Source organism: Netta rufina (genome assembly GCF_964035555.1).
Source record: "Netta rufina genome assembly, chromosome: 8".
In the NCBI taxonomy this organism is placed as follows: Eukaryota; Metazoa; Chordata; class Aves; order Anseriformes; family Anatidae; genus Netta; species Netta rufina.
In genome coordinates, this window is record NC_140131.1 from 20,118,098 (window position 1) to 20,145,060 (window position 26,963).

The following is a 26,963-nucleotide window of genomic DNA, read 5'->3' on the forward strand; positions in this document are numbered from 1 at the left end:
ATCTGCAGAGATATACGTGCCTGGTATGAAACTGGATGCAGGGCACTCTCCTGTGGGTCTGTCCCTTCCAGACCAAGCAGCACCTAGAGCAGGGAGCGCTGCCCCTCGACAGGACTGCCGTCCCACCAGGCTCGGGCTCTCTACCTTTCATGCTTTTCTTTGTATTTTAACACTGAGCCACAATCCCTCCTGTTTTCCTTGGTACAGACTATATAGTGAACCAGGGGAACATTGTTCATTTCCTCTGTTATTTTTATTTTTAGCTCAGTTTTATTTTTAGCGTGTTTTATTTTATGTTAGCATATGCTGGGAAATGCCTTGGCAAGTTAACAGGCAAGGTGCTACAAAATGCAGGCTGCATTGTGCTTCTATTTCCTGCGTGCCTGCCCTCCTCTGCACCCTCAGAACTTCATTTTGTGCACTCAAGGGGAGCCTGGCCGGGCTTCCTCCTTCATGGGACTGTCAGGAAGGGAAAGTCAGAGGGAGGAGGAGAGTTGTATCTGTTAGTGTTAAAAGATAGCTGTGTCTGTGTGGCTCTGTGCACATCCTCTCTCCTTGCCTGCAGGACAAAACTTCTCAAGAACCAAGTGGTCCTGACCACCACCTTTCCCAGGGCGTGGGCTTACCTTAGCCTTTGGCTCTGCCCTCAAACCTCTCAAGGTGCCTCTCCTCTGGCAGCAGAGGTGACAATGCAAACCCTCGGAGGTGCTAGGACCATCTCCAGGGGCTGCTCCATACCCTTTGCTCTCCGCAGCCCAGCTAGCTTCTTGGTTTTAATGTTTCTTATATGGGCTTTTTTAGGATGCTCAAGGCCTCTTCTGCCTTTCCCTGGGGTTAGCCAGTCTCACCTAGGGAAAACACATTTCTCAGCACAATTTATTTTCACCAGTTTGATCCTGAGAGTTGAACACAGCAGCTGAACAGTTCAGGAACAGTCTGCTTGGTGTCACCTTAGAGGAAGGGCCACCTGGTCCCAAAAATATTCCTTAAATGTGGCCAGCCCCTGATACGCAGCAGAAAGGTGAGCTGCCATGGACATGCTGTGTGTGATGCAAGGGACGTTCCCTTCCTGGCTCAGGCACACCTCCTGGTGAGACCCTTGAACCTTGGTCTTGATTCCCTCACTCTCTTACCAGTAGGGACATTATGTGAATCACGCAAAGCCCTCTGTCCTCCCTGTGTCCCATGAAGAAGGGAAGGAGCTCTGGGAGACCCGGGTTTGCTCCTGGAGGCCCTCAGTGTACCGCTGCAGCCAGCCTGACCCGTTCTGTCCTGCCTTCCCCAGTGTTGCACACAGGCAACGACATTTTGCCCAGAAGCTGGATTAAACACATCCTTCAGAAAGCTTTCCTATCTTCTATTACAGACTGCAGGAGGTGATGAGTTCAGCATCTCCCCTGCTGAGCTATTCTTGCATCCAGTAACCCTCTGTGCTGAGAAGTGGCCTCTTTCATGATTTCAGGATGAAAGCTGTCCATCTCCAGCTCCAGTCACTGCCTTTTGCTCCATCCTCCCCAGCAAGGGATTGTCCCCCTCTACTTCGCCCTTGTGAGGCCCCACCTGGAGTGCTGCCTCCAGGTCTGGGGCCCCCAGCACCAGAAGGATGTGGGGTTGTTAGATCGGGTCCAGAGGAGGCCACGAGGATGATCGAGGATGGTCACAGCAAGGCATGCGGCCTGGCAGACACATCCTGCCCATGTGCTGTGTTCAGGAAGGAGCCAGGCCAGCTCCTCACAGCAGGATGAAGGTACAGCCCATCCTGCCTCAGGCTGGGAAGCACAACAGCCCAAACCCAGCATCCCGTCCAGCCCTGCTTTCTGAGCTTCTGTAAACCTAGTTTGGTGCATTCGACATCTCACTGGTACCTCCTCTCTATCTGTGAGGTGGATGACAGCAGATGACTCATAGGGATGTTATTTTTTTGGCAAGTTTCTTTGGGAGTCGCATACAGAAGCAAACATCTTTTCTTGAGGTGGCAGCCTCAGTGAAGATCTTAATCAAGAAGTATCACCACCGTTGGGTCTGTACATGCAGCCTGCTCCCACAAGGACGGTTGCCATCAGGTTTACTGTAATAGTGTGAGACCTTTCCCCTTCATGAGAAACATGCCTGAAGGGAGAAGAAATTTCCAAGTATTTCCAAAACACCTTTTCTCATTTCCCGGCTATCCTCTTTCGCTAGACCGCATTGGGGTAAACATCTTTTATCTCACTGATGTTCAGTGCCGCAATCCAGACTCCACCAGAGTGTATGCAGTGACTACTTTCAACCTGGGGAGATTTGGCTGAAGCCTTTACCTTTCCATCAACACCTCCTACAGCCCCTTCTCCCCCAGATTTGCACTATGAGATGAACTTCATATAATAATAATTTTCCCCTGCTAAAGTTGGAGCTTGATGTTAAGGGCTGTTTTAGGAGCAATGTTTGGGTTGAAAGCTAGGGTAGATACTACAGCAATTTATGGATGATTTATTGTACTTTAGGCAGCTGCACTGTATTTGGCTTGGCTTTGCTTGACTTGGGTAAATCCATCAATATTTTCTGGGTTCCGTGAAATAATTGCTGTAAAATGCAAAACTTCAGCTTTTCAGAATTTGGGTTTCATTACAACAAAATGATCCCTTCTTACCAGCATTGTCACCACTGGTTCAACATGTTCCCCTGGTGGTGGTTGCCTCACATATTTATTAAAGAATGATGAAGAATCCCAAAGGAAAATCTTTACCCTAAGTGTATAGAATTGGTCCCATTTCATAAGAAAGCTCTTATCATTCCAGAGTACTTAAGGCCATCCCTAGGCAGAATTTCACAAATTTCCAGGTCTGAAATTCTCTTTCATGTATGAGTTATGGAACTCGATGAGCCCAGAAAGTCATGCAGGCTGGTGCTGATGTGGAATAAGTTAGGAGAAAAAGCTTTGCATTTTGTAAAAATGTTGTTGACAAATCATTAGTTTGAGCTTCAAACGGTGCTGGGATAAAAATGGAAATTTTTTTTAGATGTTTCACACAGAAAAAAAAAATATATTGGCTCGCCATACGTCTTAAATGGTCTGAACCAGAAATGGCCAAATGTCAGGAGTTTGCAGCTGTGATACAGGAATTTCATTTATCATCAAAAGGAGAAAGAGCTCCTTCATGCTGAGATCAGAACTGGGCTAACTACACCGTTTCCTTGTCCAGCCTTCGTTGGGGTGTTCCAGCGGCTGGGAGCAATGATTTATTCCATTGCGTTACCCGAGCCATAGTAAGGCACGATGGAGCCAGGCCACATGGCTTTTCTTGTCCTGCACTTGTATGGCATCAGGCTCAAAGATGTCCTGACGCAGAATAATGCAAAGGCACTCACAGTGGTGTTGGCAATGATAAAGGAAGTGATCAAGGCAAAGCATGTAGATAGAATGACTTTTTGCTTTGTTTTTAATTGAGCTTACTGATGTATTTGAGAATAGCAGCCAGCTTTCAGTGATGAGAGCCCCTCTTTAGGTCTGGAATAGCAGCATTAGACTTCAAAGTACAGGCTGAGAGCTCAGAGCTACTCAGGACTTGAGAACATGCCTCAGATGGTGTCCAAACTAAAATGCAGTGTTTTTTTTTTTTTTTTTTTTTTTTTTTTTTTTTTTTTTTGTGGGATGTGGGCATTGGTCGTCACACAGAGAGAACAGCGGCAGGTTAGTCACCTTCTGGGGCTAAGAGAGAAAGCTAAAAGATATCTGCATATATAGAACGTGCAAGGTAATGCACGTGTGGTGTGTATAAAAAGGAATGTTTCAACCTCACATTATGATACACAGCTATAAATCTCCCCATATACCTACCTCTACAAATCATGGTGCGTTTGTAACATAGTCAGTAACGTGCGTGTTTCTTGGTCTGCTTTCTACCAGCACTGCCAGTTGTGTGTCCAAACTGGTGGAAAGCAGAGCTGCAAACGATGCATGCTGTGTTAGTGCTGTCACCAGACAGCAGACGTCCCGAGGACCAGGGCTGTGTCACTGCTCCACCAGCACCCGTGGAGCTGCTCGAGTTGAGCCCTTGGCCCAGCTGGATGCACTTGGAGGTGCCACCACAATGAGCGTGGCCTCACGAGCAGATGAATGTGGGTCAGGACAGCGGCTGCATCCCGGGGAGGTGCAGCAGGGGCAGGGACCGTGTGTGCGTGCACGGGGGGCGCGGACGGGGAGCAAAGAAGCCGCCCAGAGAAGGTAGCTGCAGGAGGGGATAGGGCCACAATTGGTACCAGATGCCCTCAGAAGCTAATGACCTGACAAACGCTCTGCTCATAAAACAAATTCTTTAAAAAGGAAGCAAATGGAAATATAAGCTAGTGAAAGAATTTGCAGCAGCTGCCCTGAAACCATTTCTCACTTCATAAACAGGTCTGCATTGAAAAAACAGCCTCTTTTTTCTTGTTCTCCTTTGTGGTCCCCTCCCGTGCCGTTCCTCCCCTCTGCCTGTGCCCACCAGCTCTTTCAGGGCTGTGGCCCCCAGGTTTCCACCGTGCCTTTGGCTCGGCAGACTTGTCCAGACTCAGCGGCACATTGTGTTCCCTTAATATCCATGTCAGTACCAGGTTTTTTGTCGTTTGAGGAATTTCTAGCCATGTGTCCTCAGCTGGAGGGCTTGAGCAAATGCGGGAGGCAAAGGCAGCACGACATATGCTTCCTGTGGGCCAAACGTAGTGCACAAAACTGGGGCAGCCCTGTGCAAAGTGGGGCTTGGCCAGGGAGCAGGGGAGCATCAAGGGGCATCTTCTGCTCCTCCTATATTGCCTGGAGCTGCAGCACCTCTGCCCCACTCCAGGAGGGCTGCTGTCAACCCTAGCACCACTTGCAAAAGGATAAAAACAAAGAAACAAGCAAAAAACAAGAGTCCTACCCACCAAATGTCCTAGGTATGCCCCAGCTGAGCCTATAGGGCTGGACAGATGCATGTGGAGATGTTCTTGTTCCCGAAGAGCCTGGCATCACCGCAGCTTAGCACAGCCACGTGGACATGAAGCTCTGGACTCTGCTGACAGGCCTGGGAGGGGTCTGCATGTAGTTTGAAGAACATCTCATGGATGGCATGAATCTGCAGGGGCTCCTTCTTCAGCTAAACCATTTTTTTGCAGTTGGAGCATCCCCCGTGGGTTCTCTGATGTCCAATGCAGTGCTTGATGTGCCTGTTGCCCTTCTAGGAGTAGAGGCTTTAAAAGGCTTCTTCATCGTTTCTTCCTGTCCACTTGTTGCTGCTAATCTTGTCATTAAATAGCAGCACAGGCAACTCTTACTTCACGCTAAAGCTGACTGAAATTGAGGTGTGGGTTCAAAACTTATTGGGAAGGAGGAACACCCAGTGTTGCTGTCTGGGCTTTGTTGCCTCTGGAAAGCCAAGCCTAGAATAAGCAGGGGCTGAGGAATAGGCATGCATCTCTGTACCCACCCGTGGCCTGCTGGGCATCCCATGCAGGTGCCACCTGTAGAGCCGCCCCCTGCTGCACAACGCCAGGGGCCTGCTGGCTGACCCCATCCCTCTTCTTCTCCGTAGCTGTGCCCACGGTGCCTGTGCAGGGCTGGGAAGCTGTACGAAACCCCCTATTGCTCACACCGCCAGCATGAACTGCACCTCTGATGGCCCGAGGCACATGGAGTGCTCCATCACCTGCGAAAAGGGCTTCGTGCTCCGCTCCAGCAGTGGGAAGAGCCTGGGCTCCACGCAGGTGAGTGACTGCTGGGCCGGTTGAGAATGGGCTTAAGCAGCCCAGGGTGGTTGGTGTGGCCCCAGGACACGTTGTCCTTCCAAACCCAGGCTTTTTCAATGAACCTCAGGCTGATGACGGCCCTGGCACTGGACCTCAGTGATGGTGGAGCTGCTCCGGACCCTCTCCTTCCTCTGCTGCCATTCCCCCGGGCTCCCAAGCCCTGTGCAGCCACAACTCTGCCAGGCTAAATGCCACTGCAGGGGACATCCCAGGCTGGGGTGGTGCACTCCCAGAGGGAGAGGAAGGCATTTCTCTTCTCTGGATGGGCACTGCTGGGAGGGCTAAGCATCCCAGGGGCTTTTTCTCTTTTAAAGTTGAAGTTAGTGGCTCGGGGAAAAAAAAATGACGTCCTTGCAGAGCGACTATATTTAGAGGGCTGCAGAGGAGAGCAGCCTCCAGGAGCTTTTCTTCCTTTGTGCTGTGCTGCTATACTGCTGCCCAGCCCCTGGGGCAGCACAGAGGTCAGCAAGAAAGAGCTCATCCAGCAGCCTCAGGGCTGTGCTGGCCACCACGCAGGCCTGAAGGGAAGAGTGGAGCCAGGCTGTGGAAGCAGGGTGGACCTCTCTGCCCTCCGGAGAGCTGCAGGTGCTCGCCCCTGGCAGGCACGTGTCCTGTGAGAGGTGCTAGAAATTCCTTTCCTGGTCTGTGGGGAGGATAGAGGAGAGCATGGTGTAGCCAGCAGCTTCGTTCGCATGCCTGCAGCTCGCCACATTTCCCTAGTCTCCGACAGTTTGCCTGTATGACCCTGCGTGCCTGTATACATCTCCTGGCATTTTAACGAAAAATGCACAACTCTCCACTGGGTGTCCTCTCCACCTGGCTCGGTTTCACCACGATCCTGCCATGCACCAGAGAGCATCAGGCTAAAAGTTAGTGATGTCCCTCAGGGCCACCACGTCCAGGTTCCATCTGGATGTGCTGGCTGGGAGGACAGACCACAGGCAGCGTGGTTGTGCTCAGTCAACGAAGGGGCAACAGGAAGAGTTGAAATAAACCTTTTTTGTTGTTGTTGTTGTTGTTTTGTTTTGTTTTTTCCCCTGCAGACCCTCTCTGAGGAGTGCTGGATTCGGGTTAGTGGGCTGGGGATAGCAACTGTGGCCCGCCATCGTGTTTTGGCAAGGTCCAGGGCACATACTGACCACATTTAGGCCTGGCACCCCTGGTAGTTGGGACTCTGGTTCTCATGCAATCCCCCAGACTCATAATTACAACTTATAAATACTGGTAGACAAACCTCAGATTTCAGTGGGCTCTGTGGGCATGACAGGACCAGGACATTTGGGGAAAAACAGTCAACAGGAGAGGTGTACATCAACAGCTGTGTTAAGAGTTGGTCTTGTAGGGGAGAACAAAGCATTGCACAGAGCTGGGAATAACTTGTAGTTCAGGAAATTTTTGTGTATTTGCAGGGATATCTTTTGGCCCTTAATGTGCTCTAGCACCACTTAGACAATGTCACACTTGGAGGCAAGCAGTTACAGAAGGCCTCTAGAGGTGACTTGCGTGTCACCCCAGGGACCAGTCACTGCTTTCACACCCTCAGCATCATGCCTTGAACCCCAAGGAACGCCACACTGTGCCACACAAAGTCCCTGAAACCTGAGCCAGCCCGTTTGGCTGCGGTACTAGAACGTGCTGTTAGAGCTGGGTTTTGGGGGTCTGATGGAGCCTCACTTTCTCCGCAGCAGGACGTGGTTCTGACGTGCAGCTCAGGGCGGTGGGACCGATCTGTGACTTGTGACCCTGTTGACTGTGGTGTCCCTGACCAGTCGCATGTCTACTACGCCAAGTTCTCCTGCCCCAAAGGGACCACCTACCTGAAGCGATGCTCCTTCTCCTGCGTCCACCCAGCCAAGCTTCAAGGTACGGTCTGGAGTGCCAGGGGATTTAACCCTCCCTTTTTGGTGCCACCTCTCCGTGCGTGTCCCTAGGTATTTTGAAGTGACCATTGCTACTTTGAATGTCCTGGGTGTCCTCGCCTCTGCCAGCCAGGTGAGCTCTTGGGAGACCTCCCTACATGGTGAGCATCCATCCCTCATGAGCAGAGACACTGTGGTGTAGGGATGCTCCCTCTGACGCTCACCCCCTGGCTGGCGACCCATATCCACTCCCCTCAGGGTGTTGGGATGTCTTCTTCTGAGACCTGGTGAGGTCTGGCAGGCTCCGGCATTATGGGGATGAGGGAGGCCAGGAGAGTGTAGGGATCCAGTGCAGACAAACAGGGAGGACTTCAGAGAGCCAAAAATGGGCTGGTGGCTGTGGGAAAGCATATGGTTCAGGAAGCCTGGGGCACTATAAAGCCGTAGAGACTGATGCCCACAGCTGCAGAGCAGTCTCGGAGATGTGCACCACCCAGACACACAGCAGTCCTCCAGACACGCCATGGCCTGGCTTTCATTCTGCCGACTCCATCAATACCCACAGGAATGTTTTTAAGCCAAGTCGGAGAAAGAGAGCTACTGTTCCTGTCTATACAAGGCTGAGCTGGATGGGATTTCGTGGGTAATTGCCTTGACAGCTTCAAGCATTGGGACTTTATGTGAGTTTCCACCAGCGCCTTTGCTCCGAACAATCGCATACAACAAATCATTTTAATGGGTGCCCTATTTTATGGCGACATTTATAGCTGAAACGTATGAGAATCATTTACTGTTTTTTTAGTTAAATCTACGGAGCAAAAACTGCAGGGAATTAAGGTCTCATTTCATGACAGGAGGGACGCCGGCAGATCCCAGCGTGAGCTGATCAAAGGGTAGCGCACGAACGACAACTCGACAGACCAAATTCTGCACAAACCCATGCCATTGCCTTTGGTGGGTCAACTGAGGGCAGGGCTTGAAGCCGATATTTCCCTCACAGCCTCCTCTTGTTCCCGTTGAAGTCAACGGGAGGTTTGCCACGGGCTCCCTTGGCGGGAGGCATCCCATCCGTGGAGTGCCCTGGGTGGCTTCCAGCAGCTGACACAAGTCCTGGTGGTGCTCAGCCAAGGCTGTCAAGGCGCGCGGGTAGACTCGCAGAGGTCCAGCTGCCGAGCTGTTGAGGCAGGAACGTGTCTGCTGCTTGTACTCCCCAAAGGCTGGCGTCCTTATGGGCAGCCTCTCAGTGCTAATAAATGCTTAGAACAGGAAGGGAAGGGATCGCATGGCTCCTGCCACAGCACTTGGAGGTGGGGACAACCCATTCGCCTTGCCGCCGGGAGCACCGGCCCGTCGGGAACGCAAGCGCTGAGCGGAGCCACGGTCTTGCCCTTGTCCAAGAGCAGCTGTAGGCAGAGCGGTGATCCTATAAAAAGAAAGTGATGCTCAGTTCCCTGTCAACTTTGAGGTCAGAATTCCCAGTTACACGAGGTAGGGCTCCTGCATCTGTCCTGCTGGCACTTCCCATCTTGTGCTGTACATGTGGCAAGATGGCTTGTAAGGGCAGGTGTTGGACAAGCTGCAGAAAGCACCCAGGGAGACTGAAGTTGAGCTGAAATAAATACGAGAGAGAGGCAGTCATACACAAAGCCCCCAGCCCACTGACGACTCTCCTGAGGTATCAGGAGAGAGGGGAATTTAAGGGAGAGTTGGGGGAAGATGTGCAGAACTGAAATCGCATCTCCAGCCCCTAGCTGTCCAACTAGCCCATGGTCTTCCAATTTGTCGCTTCCCTTTGTGGCCAAGCCCACTCTAAAAAGAGGACTTTTGAACCCAAACACGCTGCTTCTCTCCTGGTGCCAGGAATGAACCAGTGGCTGACCTGCCTGGAGGACGGTCTCTGGTCACTCCCCGAAGCCTACTGCAAGCTGGAGTGTGATGCGCCTCCCGCGGTGCCCAACGCCAAGCTCCTGGTCCCGCAGTGCCTGCAGGGTAACCACGACGTGGGCTCTGTCTGCCGCTACAAGTGCAAACCTGGATACCACGTGGCCGAGAACACAGCAAGCAAACCAAAAAAGTAAGTCTGTGGTGGGTCTGCCACCACTCCTCCCTGCCTCCCCTCCTTCCAGCTTGGAGGAGGATGGGCCATGGTACGCTGCATTTATTGGAGCCCTGCTTTGGCTGCTGGGATAGACACGAGGCAGAGCAGCTGACTCTGGTTGTGCTTATTTCCTCAGATGTGAGAGGTATTCTCCTAATTTAGGTCACAGCAGGTGGGAATGAGATGTAAGCTGCCATTGAGCACGTTAAGTGCAAGTTAAGTGCCTTAACCTAAAGCACATGAGTTGTCCCACACACCTCAATGCACTTGTCACTTGCTGAAAATGAAGCACATACAGAAGTGTGTGCAGGCTCTCAGGTAATTAGCTAATGATGTACCAAGATGCTAGAAGACTCCTGGAGCTGCCGCCTTTCCTCAAAGCAACAATCCCAGCGCCATGACCTGTTTTAGTTGTAACAATTGACAGCCTTCTGTCAGGGTTAACATTTTACCCCCTGCATGTCTTGGCTAAATTTAATCTCAAACATTTGTAGTTCAGTTGGAGAAGATTTTCCCAGTGCTTCAGGGAAAAATTCCTGGTGATTCACTAGCACTGTGCTGGGCCAATAACATGATGCTGGTGGGTAGAGCAGCGTTTTGTCTGCGATACCTCCAGCTGAAGTCCCCATTGGGTCTGGTCACTACAGATTCCCTGGCACAGGCGGGGTCCTCCCCAGAGTCCTGGTGCTAGCCCAAATCAAGTAATTACGTGCTAATTGTTTAATGCCCCCTTCCAGTTTTAATTGGATGCAGACCTCAGCTCTACTTAGCTCTGGGGTAGGGTTGTTGTGCACTGGGAAGCAGTTGCCAAATTTCTTGCCTAGTAATGAAGGAAGTGGTTTCTGTAAACAGCTTTTCACAGTGTTAGGAGGATTTCTTGGGCCAGGGGGAGCTGAGCAAATTACGATTATGGCTATGGTCACATGGACTGCTTTGCAAACCGTGGAGCAGCTCGGATGCCTGTGGCATTCAGGCACTGGATGTGCAATCAGATCAACACAGCTTGCACAGTTAGGCTGTCTCACCCGTGCTGCCACAAGCACTGGGGAAAAGGATGCCCTCTGGGAGACCCCAGCGCTCCTCTGATGCGTGGGACATCCCTACAGGCCCGAACAGCCTGTAAGTCAAGTCAAGGAAAATCACATGAAATTGTTTACATTTTCATGGCAAAGGATGTTGAGATAGCGCTTTCCCATTTGCTCGTATCGTTATTACTAATCCACCCAATATCTTTGACAGTAGGGCACAATCCTATTACAGCAAGCAAAAAAAATAAGAAAATTAAAAAGTTAACAAGCAGAAAATCTGTTGCTTTCTCATGTATGTTAACTGCTCTATGAGTGGCCTGATCCAAAGCAAAAACCTTTCCCTGGAAGTGTCTGCGCACTGCTTCATCTGGAGCTCTGTGCATGCACTCAGCTTCAGTGCAAGCCCCTTGGCACGTGCAGCGAGCAGCAGCTACTAGTCAGTACATGGGCCAGTCGATTACTAGGTTGCTGGAAATCCTTCTGGTGTTTCAGGCCTGGCAGGCAGACCATCAGAGCTGCCAGAGGGGTTGCTCTCTGTTCAGGGACGTTTTTGGAGAATGGAGTTGTTAGAGAAGGGGACGGGGAGCTCTGGAAGGGGTTGGCACTGGTGGGGTGCAGGCTCCTGATGTGCTGGTGAGGGAGTAGGGTTTCAGCTGAAGACTCAGGCATCAGGTTTTGGGGTGTCCTGAGATCTCTCTGGGCTCTTTCTGGGTTCAGCAAGCTGAGTTCATGGTCTGTTATCTCTGCGTCATCCATCAATCCAGCAAGAACCAGCCCTGTAAAAGATTTGGTGCTGTACAGGTGTTGGTGGGCACAAGAAAGCATGACTACAGTGCCTGACCAGCCTTCTGCAGTGCCTTTCCCTCCCACACGCCGTGCAGAACACCACGGCTGCTGCACCTGGACTGGGGCTCCAAGCCCTGAGCCTTGCCCCTAAGATTGTAGGGCAATGGTGCCCACCTTCCTGAGCCTGGCTGGGATCCAGCTGTCTCTGTCCCACTCGAGATGCTCTTGGACACAGACGCTCGTGTGGTTTCCTCACTTCTGTTTTGTTAGTTGAATGTTACTGCAGGGGCAGGCGCTCACACAAGGATGCTTAGGAGGCTTCCACAATCTTTTGAAGTTCATTTCCCATAGCATAGATGGAAGAGAAAGAGGATAAAGAAATACGTAGGCTCAGAGAAGATGTTCTTTCGCACCTGGTGGTTCGTCTCCTGCTCCTGCTTGCTCCCTCCCTCACTGTTACCCCTTCCTGGGACTACTCCTGAATGGGCAGAGGCGAGAAGCTGGCCAGCATGACCAGGAGATGTGTCAGTGAGCAAGGAACGAACGGCCCATCACCGGAGATCACGGGAGCCATGAGACAGCTCCCACGGGGATGTCAGCCCCTCCAACCCCCTGCCCTGATCAAAGGCCATGGCGGGCTGGTGGAGAGGAAGAGGAGGTGAAGGAGAGCACGGCCTGGAAGAAGTTAGGAGCCTGAGGGCTGGCAGCGCATCAGAAGGACCTCAGCAGGCAGAGCAGGACAGCCCAACCCCGCAGCATCGCAGCTTAGCAGGGCACGGGGCCATTGCACATCTGTGGTGGGTACAAAGGCGTGGGGCTCCTGCTTCCCCTGCCCACATCTGGCCCCTTCCAGATAAAAGGCAAACACACAGCAGTGGAGAGAGCCAGAAAGCCAGGTAAAGAAAACACAGGCTGTCAACTGGGCTCCCATGTCATTTCCACCTCTCGGGCCTCTGATGAAGATTTACAGCCCGGGTTGCCCAGGCTGTTTGGAGCGAGGGGTGGAAAGCAGCAGAGGTCCTACAGGACGGCATAGCTTTCTTTTAATTTACCGGCAAATCTCCCTCCTTCCTCCCCTCTCCTTTTTGAAGCCATCGGTCTCCTGCCCTGGGAGATGAGGTGGGCTTTGGGCTCATTTATCACCATTCCTGCGTGGTGGACCCCAGCCCAGGGCTGGATCCTGGCCAGGCCCCTGTGCTCTCAGCTCCTGGAGCTCGATGAAGCTCATGCCTTCACGTCAGGCACAGCCCTCGCTGGCCTCAGGCGTCTCCCCTGCCTCCTTTCCCCATCAGACACTGGATTGCCCAGTTGGAGGGGGAAGCGTTGACTCCGATTTTCCTGGCTTCCTTGTTAATCCTCAAGAAATGCCGCTAACCCAGATCAGAAGAAGTCAGGGGGTCTGGAAACTTCAAGCTGCTACAAGTTCTTTTTTTTTTTTTTTTTTTTTTTTTTTCAATTTTATTTATTTTTTAAAGCCTTTCCCTTCCCTTCTCCGTGCCTGAATACAAAATGCCCACTTCACATGCCTGGCAGTGGTCCCCATGCCACCTTCTGCCCCGGGGTCAGCCCAGGCCACCCAGTTTTGAAGTTTGTGGTACAGAGGCTCGTGGTGGGGAGAGCCTCCAGAGCAAGGCAGGCTCTTGGCCCAGGTCTGGAGGGGATGCAGGGAGAAGCTGGGGCCTCCAGCACCGCATCAAGATCAGGAGCCCCAGAGAAGGCAATGGGGCTGCAAACCACAGCACGTAGCCACGCGAGGTGCCGTGGGGTGCCTTCTCCCCAGCCCTTCCCCAAGTCCTCGCTGAAGGGCCTCCACTGCGATGTGGGAGACGTGATTCAGAAGAGCAACAGTGACGTGCAGTGGCTGCATCAGTTATATATCAGGTGGCCGGGTGTACTCCTGTTTTGTGAAGGTTTTTTGCTCGGTGCCAGAGGCTTTGCACTGCCGGTTTGCTGCTCTTGCCCCGAAGCCATCACTTTGACCTCCCGCGTGGCTGTGGTGCATCCGTGCACGAAAAGCCTCCTCTGCTCGGATTTACCCCCTGCCTGCCGGGCAATGCAAGGAGGGGAAACGGCTGCGTGAGGAGCCAACCCTCCGATGCACATCAGTGCCTCACGTTACGTGCCTTCGCTGGCCTTCAAAGGTAGGCAAAGTGTTCGGAGCAGCAGGTCTGATGGGGACGTCTTTGAAAGGCAGTGAGCATCATCCTAGGGGAAAGGGCAGCAACTGGGAATATGAAATCACCAGGGGGCTGAAGCTGCAGATGTCCGCAATGGGATCTAGAGATGTTTCTCCCCATCTCCCTTCCAAAATCTGATGTGGTTTCAGTTTCTTTCTGTCAATTTGAGGCTGCTGGTCCCAGGAGGGCATTGCAGGACTGCTCACTGCTGGGATGCTCACACCGTGGCAGCCCATGTTCCTGGCGTGGTCTGGTGGGGAGATTTTTGGCAGAGCTCTGGGGGCTCTGCCGTGTCCCATCCCTTCCTGTGCCTTCTCCTTGTTACTGGTTGGAGCCTGTGTTTGTCAGAGCAGGAAACGTCTATCACTTGTATGAAATCCCTAGGAAAACAAAACAAACACAAAAACAACACAGGTATCTAATTCCTGAAGGGACAAGGGGACTCTGAAAGCTTGGGATTGCAGAAACGTACACGCCCCCTTTGGGGTCAACCAGACATGCTCTGGGGCTAGAGAGCACATCTCTCTGTCCACAGCATGGTCCTGCCTAGGGTCCTGGGGTGCTCGTAGCATTCTCTGAGGGGTGCTTGCATGGAGGTGTGAAGGGCAGGTTGACCCCCCTCTGCTCCGTGGGCTCACAGGGACATCACCAAGCCCACTGCCTCCCGCTCTGGTGGCAGGGCATGGGCACTGTCCCCTCGCTGCTCCAGGCTGCGTGACCCTGCCCTGTGCAGCGGGGGCACCCAGGTGGTGAACAAGGGGCAGTTCAGTGCCTCCCTTGGGGGGTTCTCCAGCCCCGCACCAGGCAGCAGAGGAGACACCAAATCCCCTCTGTGTACCCGTGGTGTGCTACAAACGCCTGGAGCCCTGCCTGCTGGCACCCCCAGGGGGAGCGGGCAGAGGCTAGCAGCCGGAGCAGGCATCTGGTGGAAAGTGATGGGAGCCTGTTACAGAGGGGGAAAAGTCTCATTAAGGACCTGCAGTCAGCTCAGGGTGAAGCTCATCAGCGCTGTCAAAAGCCACGTGTCATTGCTGGGTCACGGCGATGTGTCCCCAGCTCGCCCAAAGCCTCCCGGGGGGGTTTCATGTCCCTGTGCAGATGATGCGACATCTGTATTGCTGCCAAGGAGAGGAGACGGAGAAGCGGGTGGGCTCCGCTTCTGGCCTTTTGCTCCTTTTCTTTTTCATCATCTTTTTGGCAAGTGGTTCTCACTGGGGCTGTTTCAGCAGCACAAGATGGTGTTGGTCTGCTCCGGTGCGGCAGCTCCTCGGCGAGAGTGGGATTGACAGCTCTGGCCAGCGTACAAAGAGGAGCCTCAGGAGGAGCTGGGCACGGGCCAGCAGGATTTACTGGGGGAGGCTCGCTCCTCCGAGCAAAATATGCAGCTACTGGCGGCAGGACAAGGCAACGCGGCGCACGTACCCGCAGGGGCTGCAGGGCAGGGAGAGAGCAGTTAGAGGTGCTGCAGTAGATGGTGGGAGGGTGAGAAAAAGTGCCTGGGACTCCTAAACCAGTGTGAGGGGAAGGGAAGGTCCTGGCTGAGCATGGGTTGTGCTGGGGAGTGGCATGGCAAAGCCCCACGCCTGGGGGTTTGAGAACCAAGGAGGGGCATCCAGGCTGCTCCTGCCTCTGCGGGATGCACGGCCAAGAGATAAGGGATGTGTTTTGGGAGGCTGCAGCCCAGCTTTCCACCTCTGTCTCCCCAGGAAGTTCCTGAAGATCCAGTGCCTGGAAAGTGGGCAGTGGGAAGAGGGGCACTGCGTCCCTGTGGTGTGCGAGCCACCCCCGCCGGTCTTTGAGGGCATGTACAACTGCACCCAGGGCTTCGAGCTGGACAGCCAGTGCGTGCTGAACTGCGAGCCGCCGGGCATGCGGGTGAGTGATGGGGACAGGGGGAGATCGGCTGCACGTGGGGCTTCACAGCACCTCAAAACAGCAGGGCTGGGTGCTTGGGTGCCACCAAAGAGCCACTGCCCCTCTGCTTTCCAGGTTCCCATTGTCTGCACCAAGGAGGGCTCGTGGACGGAGGAGTTCACACTGTGTGAGAGCCTGCAGGGCACCTGCCCGCCACCCCCGGAGCTGAACCTGGTGGAGTACAAGTGCGAGCAGGGACACGGCATAGGTGAGAGCAGGCTGAAGCTAAGCATAAACGCAACCCCCGTGTTGATTCAGCCCTCCCGGAGAGCTAGCTGGAAGGTCACGGTGACTCCTCTTCATGTGCCAATCCCCACTAAATCCATGGAAATGTTTTCTCTTCTGTCCCCTTTCTGAACACAGAGCCTGTGGGTGGCTTTAACCCTGTGCATAGTTGTGTTCATGGGCAAGACTGAAACTAAAACCGTGTAAGCATTTCTTCAGAAGGAGCAAGGACTCGTCCCTGGGGCGAGCCCAGCCCTCTGCAGTGTTTTTCCCACCCTCCAGCCCTTCACTCCCCGCGTGGTCTCTGCCCTTGTTATGACTGCTGACATTTGCAGGGTTAATGAGGCAGGCCCTAGATAAAAGCTGGAGTGACAATTGTGTGTAACAGGGCACTTTCACCAGACGAGGGACCACATCATCCATTTCTTTCTCCAAGACTCAGTCGCTTTTCAGCCGCAATGCTCAGTCACAGTCGTTACATCCCATCTAGCATCCTGCTGGATAGGACATTTGGGCACAACCGGGGTCTGAGCAAAATTGGCTGAGGCAGGGCTGAAGCTGAGCTTCAGACAGACCTGATGTGAAGCTGGGAATAGGGCTGGGACCCACATGGTTTTCTAGGGTGGCTTTTTTACATTTTTTTTCTTTTCCTCCTGGGTCATAGGAAGGTGTAGAAAAACTATGAGAGGTGCTTCTTGACATGTGAACAAACATCCCATAGCATCCAGACCAGTTGTGTTCTCCTGCTGGATCCTACGTCCTGCCATCAGGGCTTGGATCTTTCTCTTAGGGCACGTTCAATTCTTATCTCATCCAGGAGAGGTAAATCAGCCATCAAAAAACTCCAGTAGGCTCTTGTAATAAGTCAGGATTTGGGGAAGGAATTGTCAAGTGCTAGGGGGCTATGGGTCTCCTTCACACCCACCTCTGCCCAAAGTGAGGAGCCTGCAGGTTGGGACCTGGTGCCCGCCTGTAACACGCCGCTGCCTGGTTCCTGCTGGAAGCCCTCAAGGCTGTCTCTCCTTCCGCAGGCGCTGTGTGCACACCCTCCTGTATTATACCCCCCAGCGACCCCGTCATACTGCCCGAAAATGTAACTGCTGAGACTATGGATCACCGTCTGCAGCCCACCAGAGTCCAGGTACATGGGGAGGTGGCGTCCCTGTAGCAGGGGATTCACTGGCCACGTAGGTGGGGCCCTCAAAATATTTATCGTGTGGCCAAATCTGTCCTCCCTCCTCTGCATCTGGTGCTTTTCCATACCAGCACTTTCCTTTGCCCGTCTTGAGCCCTCCTGGGTAAATTGGTGTGGCAGTGGAGGAGCAGCTGGGCGATGAATGCGTGTGGCTATTCAGGCTCACCCGTGCCCAGGCGGAGGATGCTACTGCACGGCCTCCTGCTCTCCGAAACCGAATCTTGGCGTAAGCCATCAGCTCTTGAGTGAGCTTTCCAGGACTTGCAGGATGCCTCCGCAAAGGAAGCTAAAGGCAGGAATCCCACTGACTTTTGGGACACGCCGCATGCCTGGATCTGGCTGTTACTGTCAGCCAAGGCACTAGGAGGATTGAGCATGGAGCAAAAGCCGCCCCTGGCACTGGGCAGGGTGCAAGCCCTGGTCCCCGCTCACCTGGCAGCGGTGAAGCAGCCCTGGGCAGGCATCTCTGTGCTGGGGAGGAGGCATCGCCGTCAGCTGGAAGGTGGCTCCTGCTGCCAGGACCCGCTGGCCGCCCGCTCCCCTCTCCCTCCCCAGCCTTTACTCATTCTGTAGGCAAAACAGCTCAAATAGCTCGCATAGTTTGGATCTCGACAGCACGACTTTCCCAAAAAGCAGCTCTGCCGGGGTAATATTTCTTAAAATAAAACCGAGATGCAGAAGGAAGGAGGTGGAACAAAGAAAAGCAAACAGCCTTCCCCGGAGCCGGCGCCCCCATGCAGGCACTGCGCCTTCCTCCCCGGGGGCCCAGCATCATCCCCGCTCCGTGCCTGTGGGCGCTGCCCTGCCTCGGCTCCAAGCAGCAGACCCGCAGCACGGCGCTGCCGGGGGCGAGGACGCCCGTGGCGTGTGGGATTGCGGAGCACGAGCCTTGGAAGGAGGCACCGGGTGGCTTGGCCACTGGTTCTCATGCAAGGGAGGCAGTTTGGAGCAGGGAAGAAAGGCGTTATTTTAAGCAGCGGCGCTGCCCCTTGCCAGCAGCCTTGTTTTCCCCTCTGCCTCGTTCCCCTTTACACCACCCAGCCCTCCTGCCGGGCTTGTGTTCCTGGGGGCTGCCAGGCTCCCCAGGTGATGGGGTCGATGCAACAACCCACACAAGGGGCGGCACCGGTGGTTTTCAGCACTGATCCATCGCATCCCACTGCCAAGCAGGTTTGGGGATTCGTTCAAGTCGTACAGAAACCACGTATGAAATGTCCCAGTGGGGCTGGGATTCGAGCATCTTTTGGGATGAGCAGGAATTGGCCATCCTGGGCCTCTCTGCCCAATCTGATTGCAACTGCTTCTGAGTCTGCCTTCTCTGCACTGACCGAGGACCCTGAGGACACTGGACCTCGGGACCAGGTTTGCTCCTGGCAACACATCAGGTTGGACTGGAGGCTTCCTGGTGCAGGATGGAGCTGAGAAACACAACAGAAGCCCAGGATGGCACGTGAAGCAGAGAGAGATGCCACCAGGCAGCCTGCAGCTACCTTGCCCTTCCCCAGCCACATCCAAACCTGCTGCTAAAGCACAGACCCAGGCAAAGCTGCCACATCCCGTGCTGCCGTGCATCCTGCAGACGCCGGAGCCAGGCTGGGGAAGACATACGTGCCCGTCCGTGCAGCTCCTGTGCTATGGAGGGCATCCTAGGACACTTTCACAGGCCAGCTCTCGTTTTATGGGGCCTCAGATTTCAAAGCCTGCCTGAGCTTTACAAGGAGGAAATTGTCTGTGTGGTGGGGCTTTTCTTCCCCCATATAATCATGTGTGCTCCCAACAACCCCCTTCTGAATTACGGGGATGGAGCGTTCCAGTTAGATGAAACCGAGACCTCTGCATCTTGCTCTTGTGTCCAGTTGGCTGCAGCAGCTAACTTCAAGCCTCGTAAATACCAGCAATGACCTCAACGGCGTGGGTGAACGTGAGCCCGGTGTATCCAGACCCGGCCAAGTTCGGGGACGTGGGTCCTCAGGTGTCCCCCCTCCCCCCCCCACCGCCCCGGGGACACGGCTCTTGGAGCCTGAGCAGGACTCAATGGGCGAATTGATGCCGGCATCCAGCGACCGCAGGCTGGACGGGAAGTTGCTAAATCCAGCTGGGTGCAATGAGATGAATGGAGGGCTCCTGTCTGTGGTGGCCGCGGATGGCTTCTTCCCAGCTTGGCTGGTGGCCACCGTGGCATAGTGCTGCCAGCCAAACCTGGTTCCCTGGAGATCCCTGCCATCTCTCCTTGTCCTCTCCCTGTTGTGCATATATATATATATATATATACATACACCCACATGCCTATTTGTCTAGCCTCTGTTTTGAGCAACATGCCCTGCTCTGTGGGTGAAGCTGGTGCTACCTTGCTGGGCTTCAAGAGGTGAAGGGAGGGCTCGGGGGTGTTGCTGCTGCCCTGCCCATGATATCGAGGGAACCCCTATGCCCCCAGGAAGCAGTCGTGGTGGCTGCCCTGCCTCTGCCACCTCCTCTAACTGCTGTTTTCTCCTCTCCTCCTCAGCACATTGTATGCACAGGCAGGCTGCGATGGTACCCAGACCCCTCCGGCATTCACTGCATCCAGTCGTGTGAGGTGAGTCGCGGCCGGGAGCCTTCACCGCGCACTTGCTCCACATGGGGCCGGGGCTTGCAGGCCAAGCAGGAGACCAGAGCAAGCACACTTGGCAGCGCGTGGTGGAAGCAAGCTGGGTTTTCAGAGCTACCACGGACACCAGAGAGGGGGAAGGAAACTCCCTGGGCACACTGAGAGTTAGTGGGAAACCAGCCAGAAGCTTCCAGATACCACAGGCTCTCAGGTGCGACTCCTGGCTCCGCAGGCTCTGCCAGCCCACAGCCAGGTCTGGGCCAGTAGGGTGGATTCCTGGAGATGAAGGGACCAGAGGTAAGACGCCTTTCCCCATCTGCAGGAGCTGCAGGGACGAGGTGAGGTATGAGCTGGCGCGGGGCATCGTGATGTCCTGGCGTGTCAGCGGCTGGGGCGATGCTGGGGGTGAGCCTGCAGCGTGCCGCTCAGCTGCAGAGCGGGGCCAGGGCTTCAGACCGCGCTTCCTTCCTCACGCTCTTCTTGGCCAGCCCGAGAAGAAAATTCTAGCAAAAGGATTTCACTGGCAAGGGGTATCCCCAAAATGTGCACGCTGACTCCAAGCCTGAATATTTCCTTAACCAGAACTGCAGTTCTGGAGTAATATGGGTCCAGAAAAGCCCGGTGTGACTCACACGTCCAACCAAAACAAGGAGGATTTCCAACGTCGTGTGTGCAAAACAAACCGCTCCCCAAGAATCTGCAGACAAAGAATTCCTTGCAGAAATTGGTTAGCCACTCATTTCGTTTTGAATAATTATCAGGCAGGAGAAAATCATAGGCAGCCTGGAGTCAGTTCGCAGAGGAAATGAAAAATAGGCAGTCTTTGTCGAGCACTATTTGTTATTATGATTGAGGGTAAAAAAAAAAAAAGGGGGGGGGGGGGGGGAATCGGGAATGTTGTATGCTGAAAATTTGGGATTTTTACCAAAAAGGAAAATGTAAATGAAGTCTGCACACCAAAAATAGCTTTGGGTTTTGCTGATTTTTTTTTCTTTTTTGGATGCATTCATTTCAATGCAAATGATCGGTTTTGCTCACTGATTCTGCCTAGCTCAGCTCTTTGTCGGCTGAACTACAGGAGAAGGGGCAGCATATACCACCATGTGTGACCAGACGGTCTCAGTGCTGCAGGGGGCACGTCCCCAGGGAGGAAATGTGCTCAACAGGACATGCAGTAGTTATTTCCCAAAACTGATTGTCGTGCTGTGTCTCTCCTGTAACCCATGGGCTACTAGCTTAGGGGAATAGGCTGCTGTGTGCTAGAGAGGTGTTGGATGGTCGAGTACCATGGCTTGGTGGTGGATCCGGTATCTTGGGAGCTCCGTGTCTTTCTATAGCATGCCTTTCAGCTTGGCTCTAGGGCAATGTCTTTGAAGCAGGATGGTTCTGCACCTCACCTTTGGTCTGTGTCTTCAGCAGGAGGTCCCATAAAGGATGATGGAAAAATGCCAGCCTGTTTGTGTGTGCTTTAGAGAGGGGGACTGACTACATGAATCTCACACCAAGTCTCTGTCTCACACCAAGTCTCTCCTCTCTTCTCGTTAGCCACCTAAACATGCTTGTGGCCAACACAAGCTCTTTCTGTTCCTGGATGCTTGTCATCCCCATTTACTTTTAGAAAGCAATCCCAGACAACAGTTATAGCCTACAGCTATAACAAGCAAGCCAAAATCTTGCAGTGTCCTAAGAGCAAAAAAAGAGTCCACTCTCATCTTTCCAATTGTATACTTTTCTACACCTTCTCTGTTTTCAATTATTCTTTCAACAGGAATGACCAAGCAGTACATACTCTTCCCGCTGAGATCTCACCAAAGCCCTGCAAGAAAGCCTTTGTGTGCAGGAAATCTCTCGTTTGATAGGACCCAGGAACATAGCTGTCATTTCTGCAGTTGCATCAGTCTGGCAGCTCAGAGAGATCCTGAGGTCAGCAAGTACACCCAGATCTTTCTCTGCATCCTTTGTTTCCAACTGATGAGCTCCAAGCTAACAGCAGATGTTTTCCTATCAGTATAAGAGCTTGCCCTTCAATTTTACACAAGCGAATGTCATCCTGTTTCTCTCCCTAGTTCTCCAGGTCATCTAACTATTTGTCAGATAACCTGATCCTCCTCTGTGGAACAATGTCTTCTTCCTTGTTAGCAATTTCATCAGCCCAGGACTATTTTTAAGGTCACAGTCACTCACTGCAATACTAATGAAGATTCATCCTTCAGATTGTTTCTTTTGCCCTCGTGCTTTCCTTTTAGAAACAGCTCACAGTCGCCTCGTCCCTGTTCTCCTCCTCCCTTCTCATGTCTTTGATTACTCTTTTCATTGGGTTTTCTTCCACAATCTTGCAGGTCATTAAGTCTTGCTAGACAACTTATTTTATTTTATTTTATTTTATTTTATTTTATTTTATTTTATTTTATTTTATTTTATTTTATTTTATTTTATTTTATTTTATTTTATTTTATTTTATTTTATTTTATTTTATTTTATTATTTTTAACATGGGTTTTATAGTAGTCATCATATTGCCACAAAGCACAACTATTACCTAAACTGTCTCATTCAAAGTATTTCTCTGGTGTCTATTTGGCACTAGGGAGAAGAGAGGTGTTACCAGTCCCCTCATTTGATTGGGGGAAATGCCCTGAACATCATTCCCACCTCATCTGTACTTGCTTGCACCCACATCACCTCACTGCCCTTCGTCTCCTGCCTCCATCCTTGTGACCAAAAGCCCTGCAGATCTTGGAGGTCATTTCACTTGGGGGCCAAATTCTTGTGGGATGTGGGGACATCAGATGGCAAGAGTAGGGTAGAGATGGAATACAGCCCATTAATCTGGCTTTGCTGCATGACACCTCCCTCCCCATCCCTTATTTTTGTGTCTCCTTCATTTGCCTGCACAAGAAATGTTCTGCTTTTTTAGCTTCTCATGGTTCAGCTTTGACTTGCCAGCTGTGCAGGCCACCCTAGTCCCAGATTCCTCCTCATTTCCCTGCAATACCTCACCAGGGGTACCTCCTTTAGGAGCCCAGCCTCTGCTCTCCACTGAGCAGACAACTGCTGTTCCAGTGGCCTGTCCATGTCCCCTCAGGTCCACATCACCCCTCGGAGATGTCACTGTCTCTCCACTGACGGCAGAGAGCACGTTGGGTGAGGAAACATTCTCATTTGGCCATTTCAGCTAGGGGAGCAGCCCTACCTGGGAGGAATACAGGCCTCCTGCCTGCTGTTCAGCCTCTTCCTGGAGGACTCACTTCAGGCTGGGGCATGGCAGTAGCCACCAAGCCCAGCCTCAACCCACCCGGCCCCACCTCACCCATCTCCCGCTGGAAATTTCAAGTCACTGCGCAGCAGCACCAGAGTGATGCTCGCTCATCATTCTCAAACTCTGGCGGCGAGACCAGCCTGCCTGCTCATCCCTCTCTCTCCTCTCCCCACCTCCTTTCTCTTTCCATTAATCTGGTCGTCCATCTGCCTCCCGGTCTCTCGCTGCACCTTGCCAAGTTCCCCATCCCCGCGGCACGGAGGCACGTAGTTGGGGATGCAAAGCCTTCCAGGAGCTCGTCAGGAATACGAGTTAGCGCTGAGCGCACTTCGCCTCTCGAGGGCCAGCGGAACATCTCATCCCCTGCCATCAGCAGAAAAACAGACGGCAGCACCAGGGAGAGAGGGAGGGGGCTTGGGGCTGGGTAGAGGAGGAGAGAAGGCTCTCCTCCCCGCCGTGAACCTGGTGCTGTGCTCGGTCCATGTGTGAGGGTGGCCAGTATTTGCCACATCTCTGAAAGGAGAGCATCTTCCAGTCCACGCTACTCATCAGCTCTGCACCCCTATTTCTCCCACTGTAGGGACTCCTCTCTTTTCATACTGCGGTTCCAGTGGAAAAGCTCGCTTATTTTATCATCACCATGTTTACTCAGCATTACTCACAGGATGGTGCCACCGCCACCATCCTGCTCAGAGCCACATGGGCTGCTCTCACAGCGATCAAGCAGACACAGGCAGCCAAGACCTCCTGCAACGACATTATGACCTCACCATCGTCTCTGTTCCACCATTGTGTGAAGGCAGCAAAGGGTTAATTGCAGTTTTAATTGCGGTAGGTGCCCTTTTGGGGAACAGCCGAGGAGAAGGCTGGGGGGCTCTGCCTGAGGCTGGGGCATGGCCGGAGGCTTGGCCACAAGATGGCTGCCTGGCGCGCTGGGTGCTGGCGGGTTGAGCTGCTGGGGCCTTCTCAGGTCTTCGCCACACGAGGACAAGGTCTCACTGCCCTTGCGTGTGCTGCCGACTGTGTTATCATGATCGTAAAATGCTAAGCTGTTCTCTCTTTCGTGGTTTTCCTGAGTAATTGCAGTGGCAATTAGGAGTTAGGGATCAAAGCGTGGTTCTGGCTGCAAGCTGTTACCGCGGTTCGTGACCCAACAGGTAGCTGAGGACCCTGAAGGATCCTTGGCCCTCCTCACCGCTATGCATAAAACCCTCCCTTGGCATGTCTGTGGCCTGGGGCCAGCATTTGTCAGCCGCAATTAACCCCTTTGAGAATGCATGCAATAGGGACGTTGGGAAGTCTCATCTAAAATCAAGGTCCCACCGTGCATTAAAGCGATGGGAGATGAGGTGTGGCACCCTGCTGGGGTGTCCTCACCATCGACAGGACCCCTGTGTTCTCAGACCCCCAGGACTCTGGTTTTATGCCATGGCAAAGCTCAGCTCAGGAAAGCAGGCAGGAGCATGATGCTTGCTCTCCTGGTGCTTAGGGCAGTGAGGACTGCAGGTGACCCAGTTTCTCTGAGGAGACTCTCTGGAGCAACCAGGTATTTTAGCAGGGCCAGAATATAAAGTCACCCTCTCATCCTGCTCATATCACCACTGTCTCATCTCCTATCCCCATGGGAGCATTTTGTGACTCTTCTATACAGTCTGCACTCTTCCTCTGCCTGCCACCTGGCTTTGAAAACAGGGAGAGGATCCTACTGCTCTTTTTGTAAGAAAGCAAGAGGCTGTGCGACTGCTGTTCCCTCAAAGGTCTTGCCAAAGCCTAAAAGCCCGTGTGGTCCAGGTGACCAAAAAGGACTCTGTGAGTGACCCAAGGCTCTGGTACATTCGCATATTGGTTAGTGTGCCATGTTGGCCTCCACATCTCCAGAGGATACAGTGAAGCAATCAAAGTGATTAAAGGGATGCCACAGCTAGGCATCTTGAAAAGACTGGGACTCTCCAGTTTGGAGAGCAGGAGGCTGCTGGAGGTTTGCCAAGTCACAGAGGTGCTGGGTAAGATGGACGCAGAACTAGGGAGCGCTGCCAGAGGCTAGCAAGGGGGTTTCAAACAGGTGAAAGAAAATATCTTGTACACAGTGAGCCCTGAACTCTGAACCTGGCTAGCAGGTGAGGCTGCAGAGGTGGGCAGTAGCTTTAAGTTCAGAAAGGGATTTAAAATATTCGAGGACATAGGATGCTTAAAGAGATACAAATAGGACCAGGCAGGGCTGTATGAGCAGGAGAGAACCTTTGTCCCCTGCACACATGTGGAGTGTGATTACAGAGATCATATTTTCTTAAGAGACAATGCACCCAGAGGGAAGCAAAGCAATCACACAGGAGCGTGGTGAAAGGGACAGGTTGCAGAGCCCCCTGTCCTGCTCTCCCCTCTCTCTGCAGTGCCTTCGTGCAGCCAGGGGCACAGACAGAGGAGTGGAAAGCCACTGAAAGCACCCGCTGAAATAAAAATCAGCGAGTTGCATTGGATAATAAACAAACATCCCCGAGCGTAGCCCAGCCAACTGCTCTTCCAACACGAATATTCCCCTTCAGCTCCTTCATCCCTCGTACATTGTTTTTCTTTCTGTTTAAGATCTGTAACAAGAACTTGGCAGAAACCAGATACAAGTGGGTCAGGAGGCCCTTGTGGTTTTCAGGGCTTGTTTTCCATAACCCGTTCTATCCTGCAACATATTTTGCACGAACGGCTTGGCAGGAGATCCCCTGCCGGGCAGCAGGCGAGGTGCTGGGGCAGGGCGGCAGGCTGGTGCTCGTGGCAGGGGAAGCCCAGGCTTCCTGCGTGCGGGGACCCACCTCGGGGAGCCCCGGGCTTGCCAGGAGCACTGTCTCCACGCGGCATCTCCCTGTCCTCCCCCTTGCCTGCTCTCTGCTTCTTCTGGGCGCTTCCTCCCCCCATCTGCTGTGAGCACTGAGATCAGGGTGTAGAAAGGATAAGGGGAATCCACCCTGACCAGATCATGGACCAGATGCTTTTATTCAGGCAAAGATCTGCTCTCATGTGGTGTTCACCTACACCTACACCACCTTCCCATCCCCTCCTTCCCTCATGCCCCCACAGGCTGCGCAGAGCCCTTTCCAGATTGCCATCTGCTGAGATGCAGGCTCTCTGAGGAGCAAGGGTCAGGGCTGAAGAAACATCCCTGGGCCCAGATTTTTGCAGGAAACCCAATGTCCACGGGATCCTCTTTGCCTGCAGCACCTCCAAATTACCAAGGCTACTGGGAGCTGGGCAGTTGCTTGCTTGCCTTGGGCACCACAGTCCAAGTGATGGCACATAGGCTGAAACCAGACAGCAGGGTGCCTCCTTTCAGCCCATCCCTTCTTCCTTCAAGTATTCCTTCGAGTACATGGAGTGCTCTTTCTCAAGCAGCCAGCCTCTGTTTTCTTTATGAGGCGTGGGCCGCAGGATGCCAGAACTGGAGCAGATTTTCCTGAAGACCTGAGAAGGTGATGAAAGCAGCCTGCATGTTGTGCTGATAAGGAATGGCTCAAGGACACCAGCAAACTCAGAAACAACTGGTGTTTCTCTGTTTTGCTTTCTGGCTGTGTCAGAGGTGTTGGGGCAGGTCTGTGACTTCTCCAAGCAAGCCATCCTGTAGGCACGTTGCTCCGAGGGACAGCTGTGACGGTTCAAAAGCAGCACAGAAACTAGGTAGTGCAGAAATATTGGGTCAAGTGTTGGGTCTGCGGGAATTTCTCTTTCCTCTTCCTCGAGCCACTTGTCCCAGGTGCTTCTTGCCAAATTTCTCGATCTCTCCTCTCTAGAGTTCTCTTTCCCTGGGTGAAGTCAGCCAGGTAGCACTTGCTTGCTGTTTGAAGTGGCCCAGAGCAGTGAGGCATCCCAAAAAAAAAACTTTTGAGCTGTTGCCAGCTCTGTTCCCTCTCTGTCCCTCCCTGTGTTTTTCAGAGCTGATTTCCTCCTTGCGTGCTGGAGAGCCTCAGGAAAGAGAGAGGGAAAGTCAGCGTGCTTGGGGTGTTGGGGAGGGGGGAGAAAAAATAATGAAATAAAAGACACTCTGCAACAGAGAGAGGGCCAAGAAAAATATTTAATCCAAACAATGAACATTGTCATTTCCTCCCACA

General features: G+C 53.0%; 1 protein-coding gene across 1 annotated transcript in view; it reads left to right on the forward strand.

Annotated features, from left to right (window-relative positions):
- PAPPA2 (pappalysin 2) overlaps positions 1 to 26,963 on the forward strand; it is a gene marked incomplete at both ends in the record, with an annotated part of 72,315 nt that overhangs the window by 38,639 nt on the left and 6,713 nt on the right. Inside the window, 7 exons of the mRNA XM_084291549.1 lie at positions 5,529 to 5,700; positions 7,428 to 7,605; positions 9,462 to 9,675; positions 15,397 to 15,565; positions 15,680 to 15,812; positions 16,861 to 16,970; positions 19,528 to 19,599. Of these exons, the coding sequence (XP_084147675.1) occupies positions 5,529 to 5,700; positions 7,428 to 7,605; positions 9,462 to 9,675; positions 15,397 to 15,565; positions 15,680 to 15,812; positions 16,861 to 16,970; positions 19,528 to 19,599 (1,048 nt within the window). The remainder of the gene's footprint in view (positions 1 to 5,528; positions 5,701 to 7,427; positions 7,606 to 9,461; positions 9,676 to 15,396; positions 15,566 to 15,679; positions 15,813 to 16,860; positions 16,971 to 19,527; positions 19,600 to 26,963) is intronic.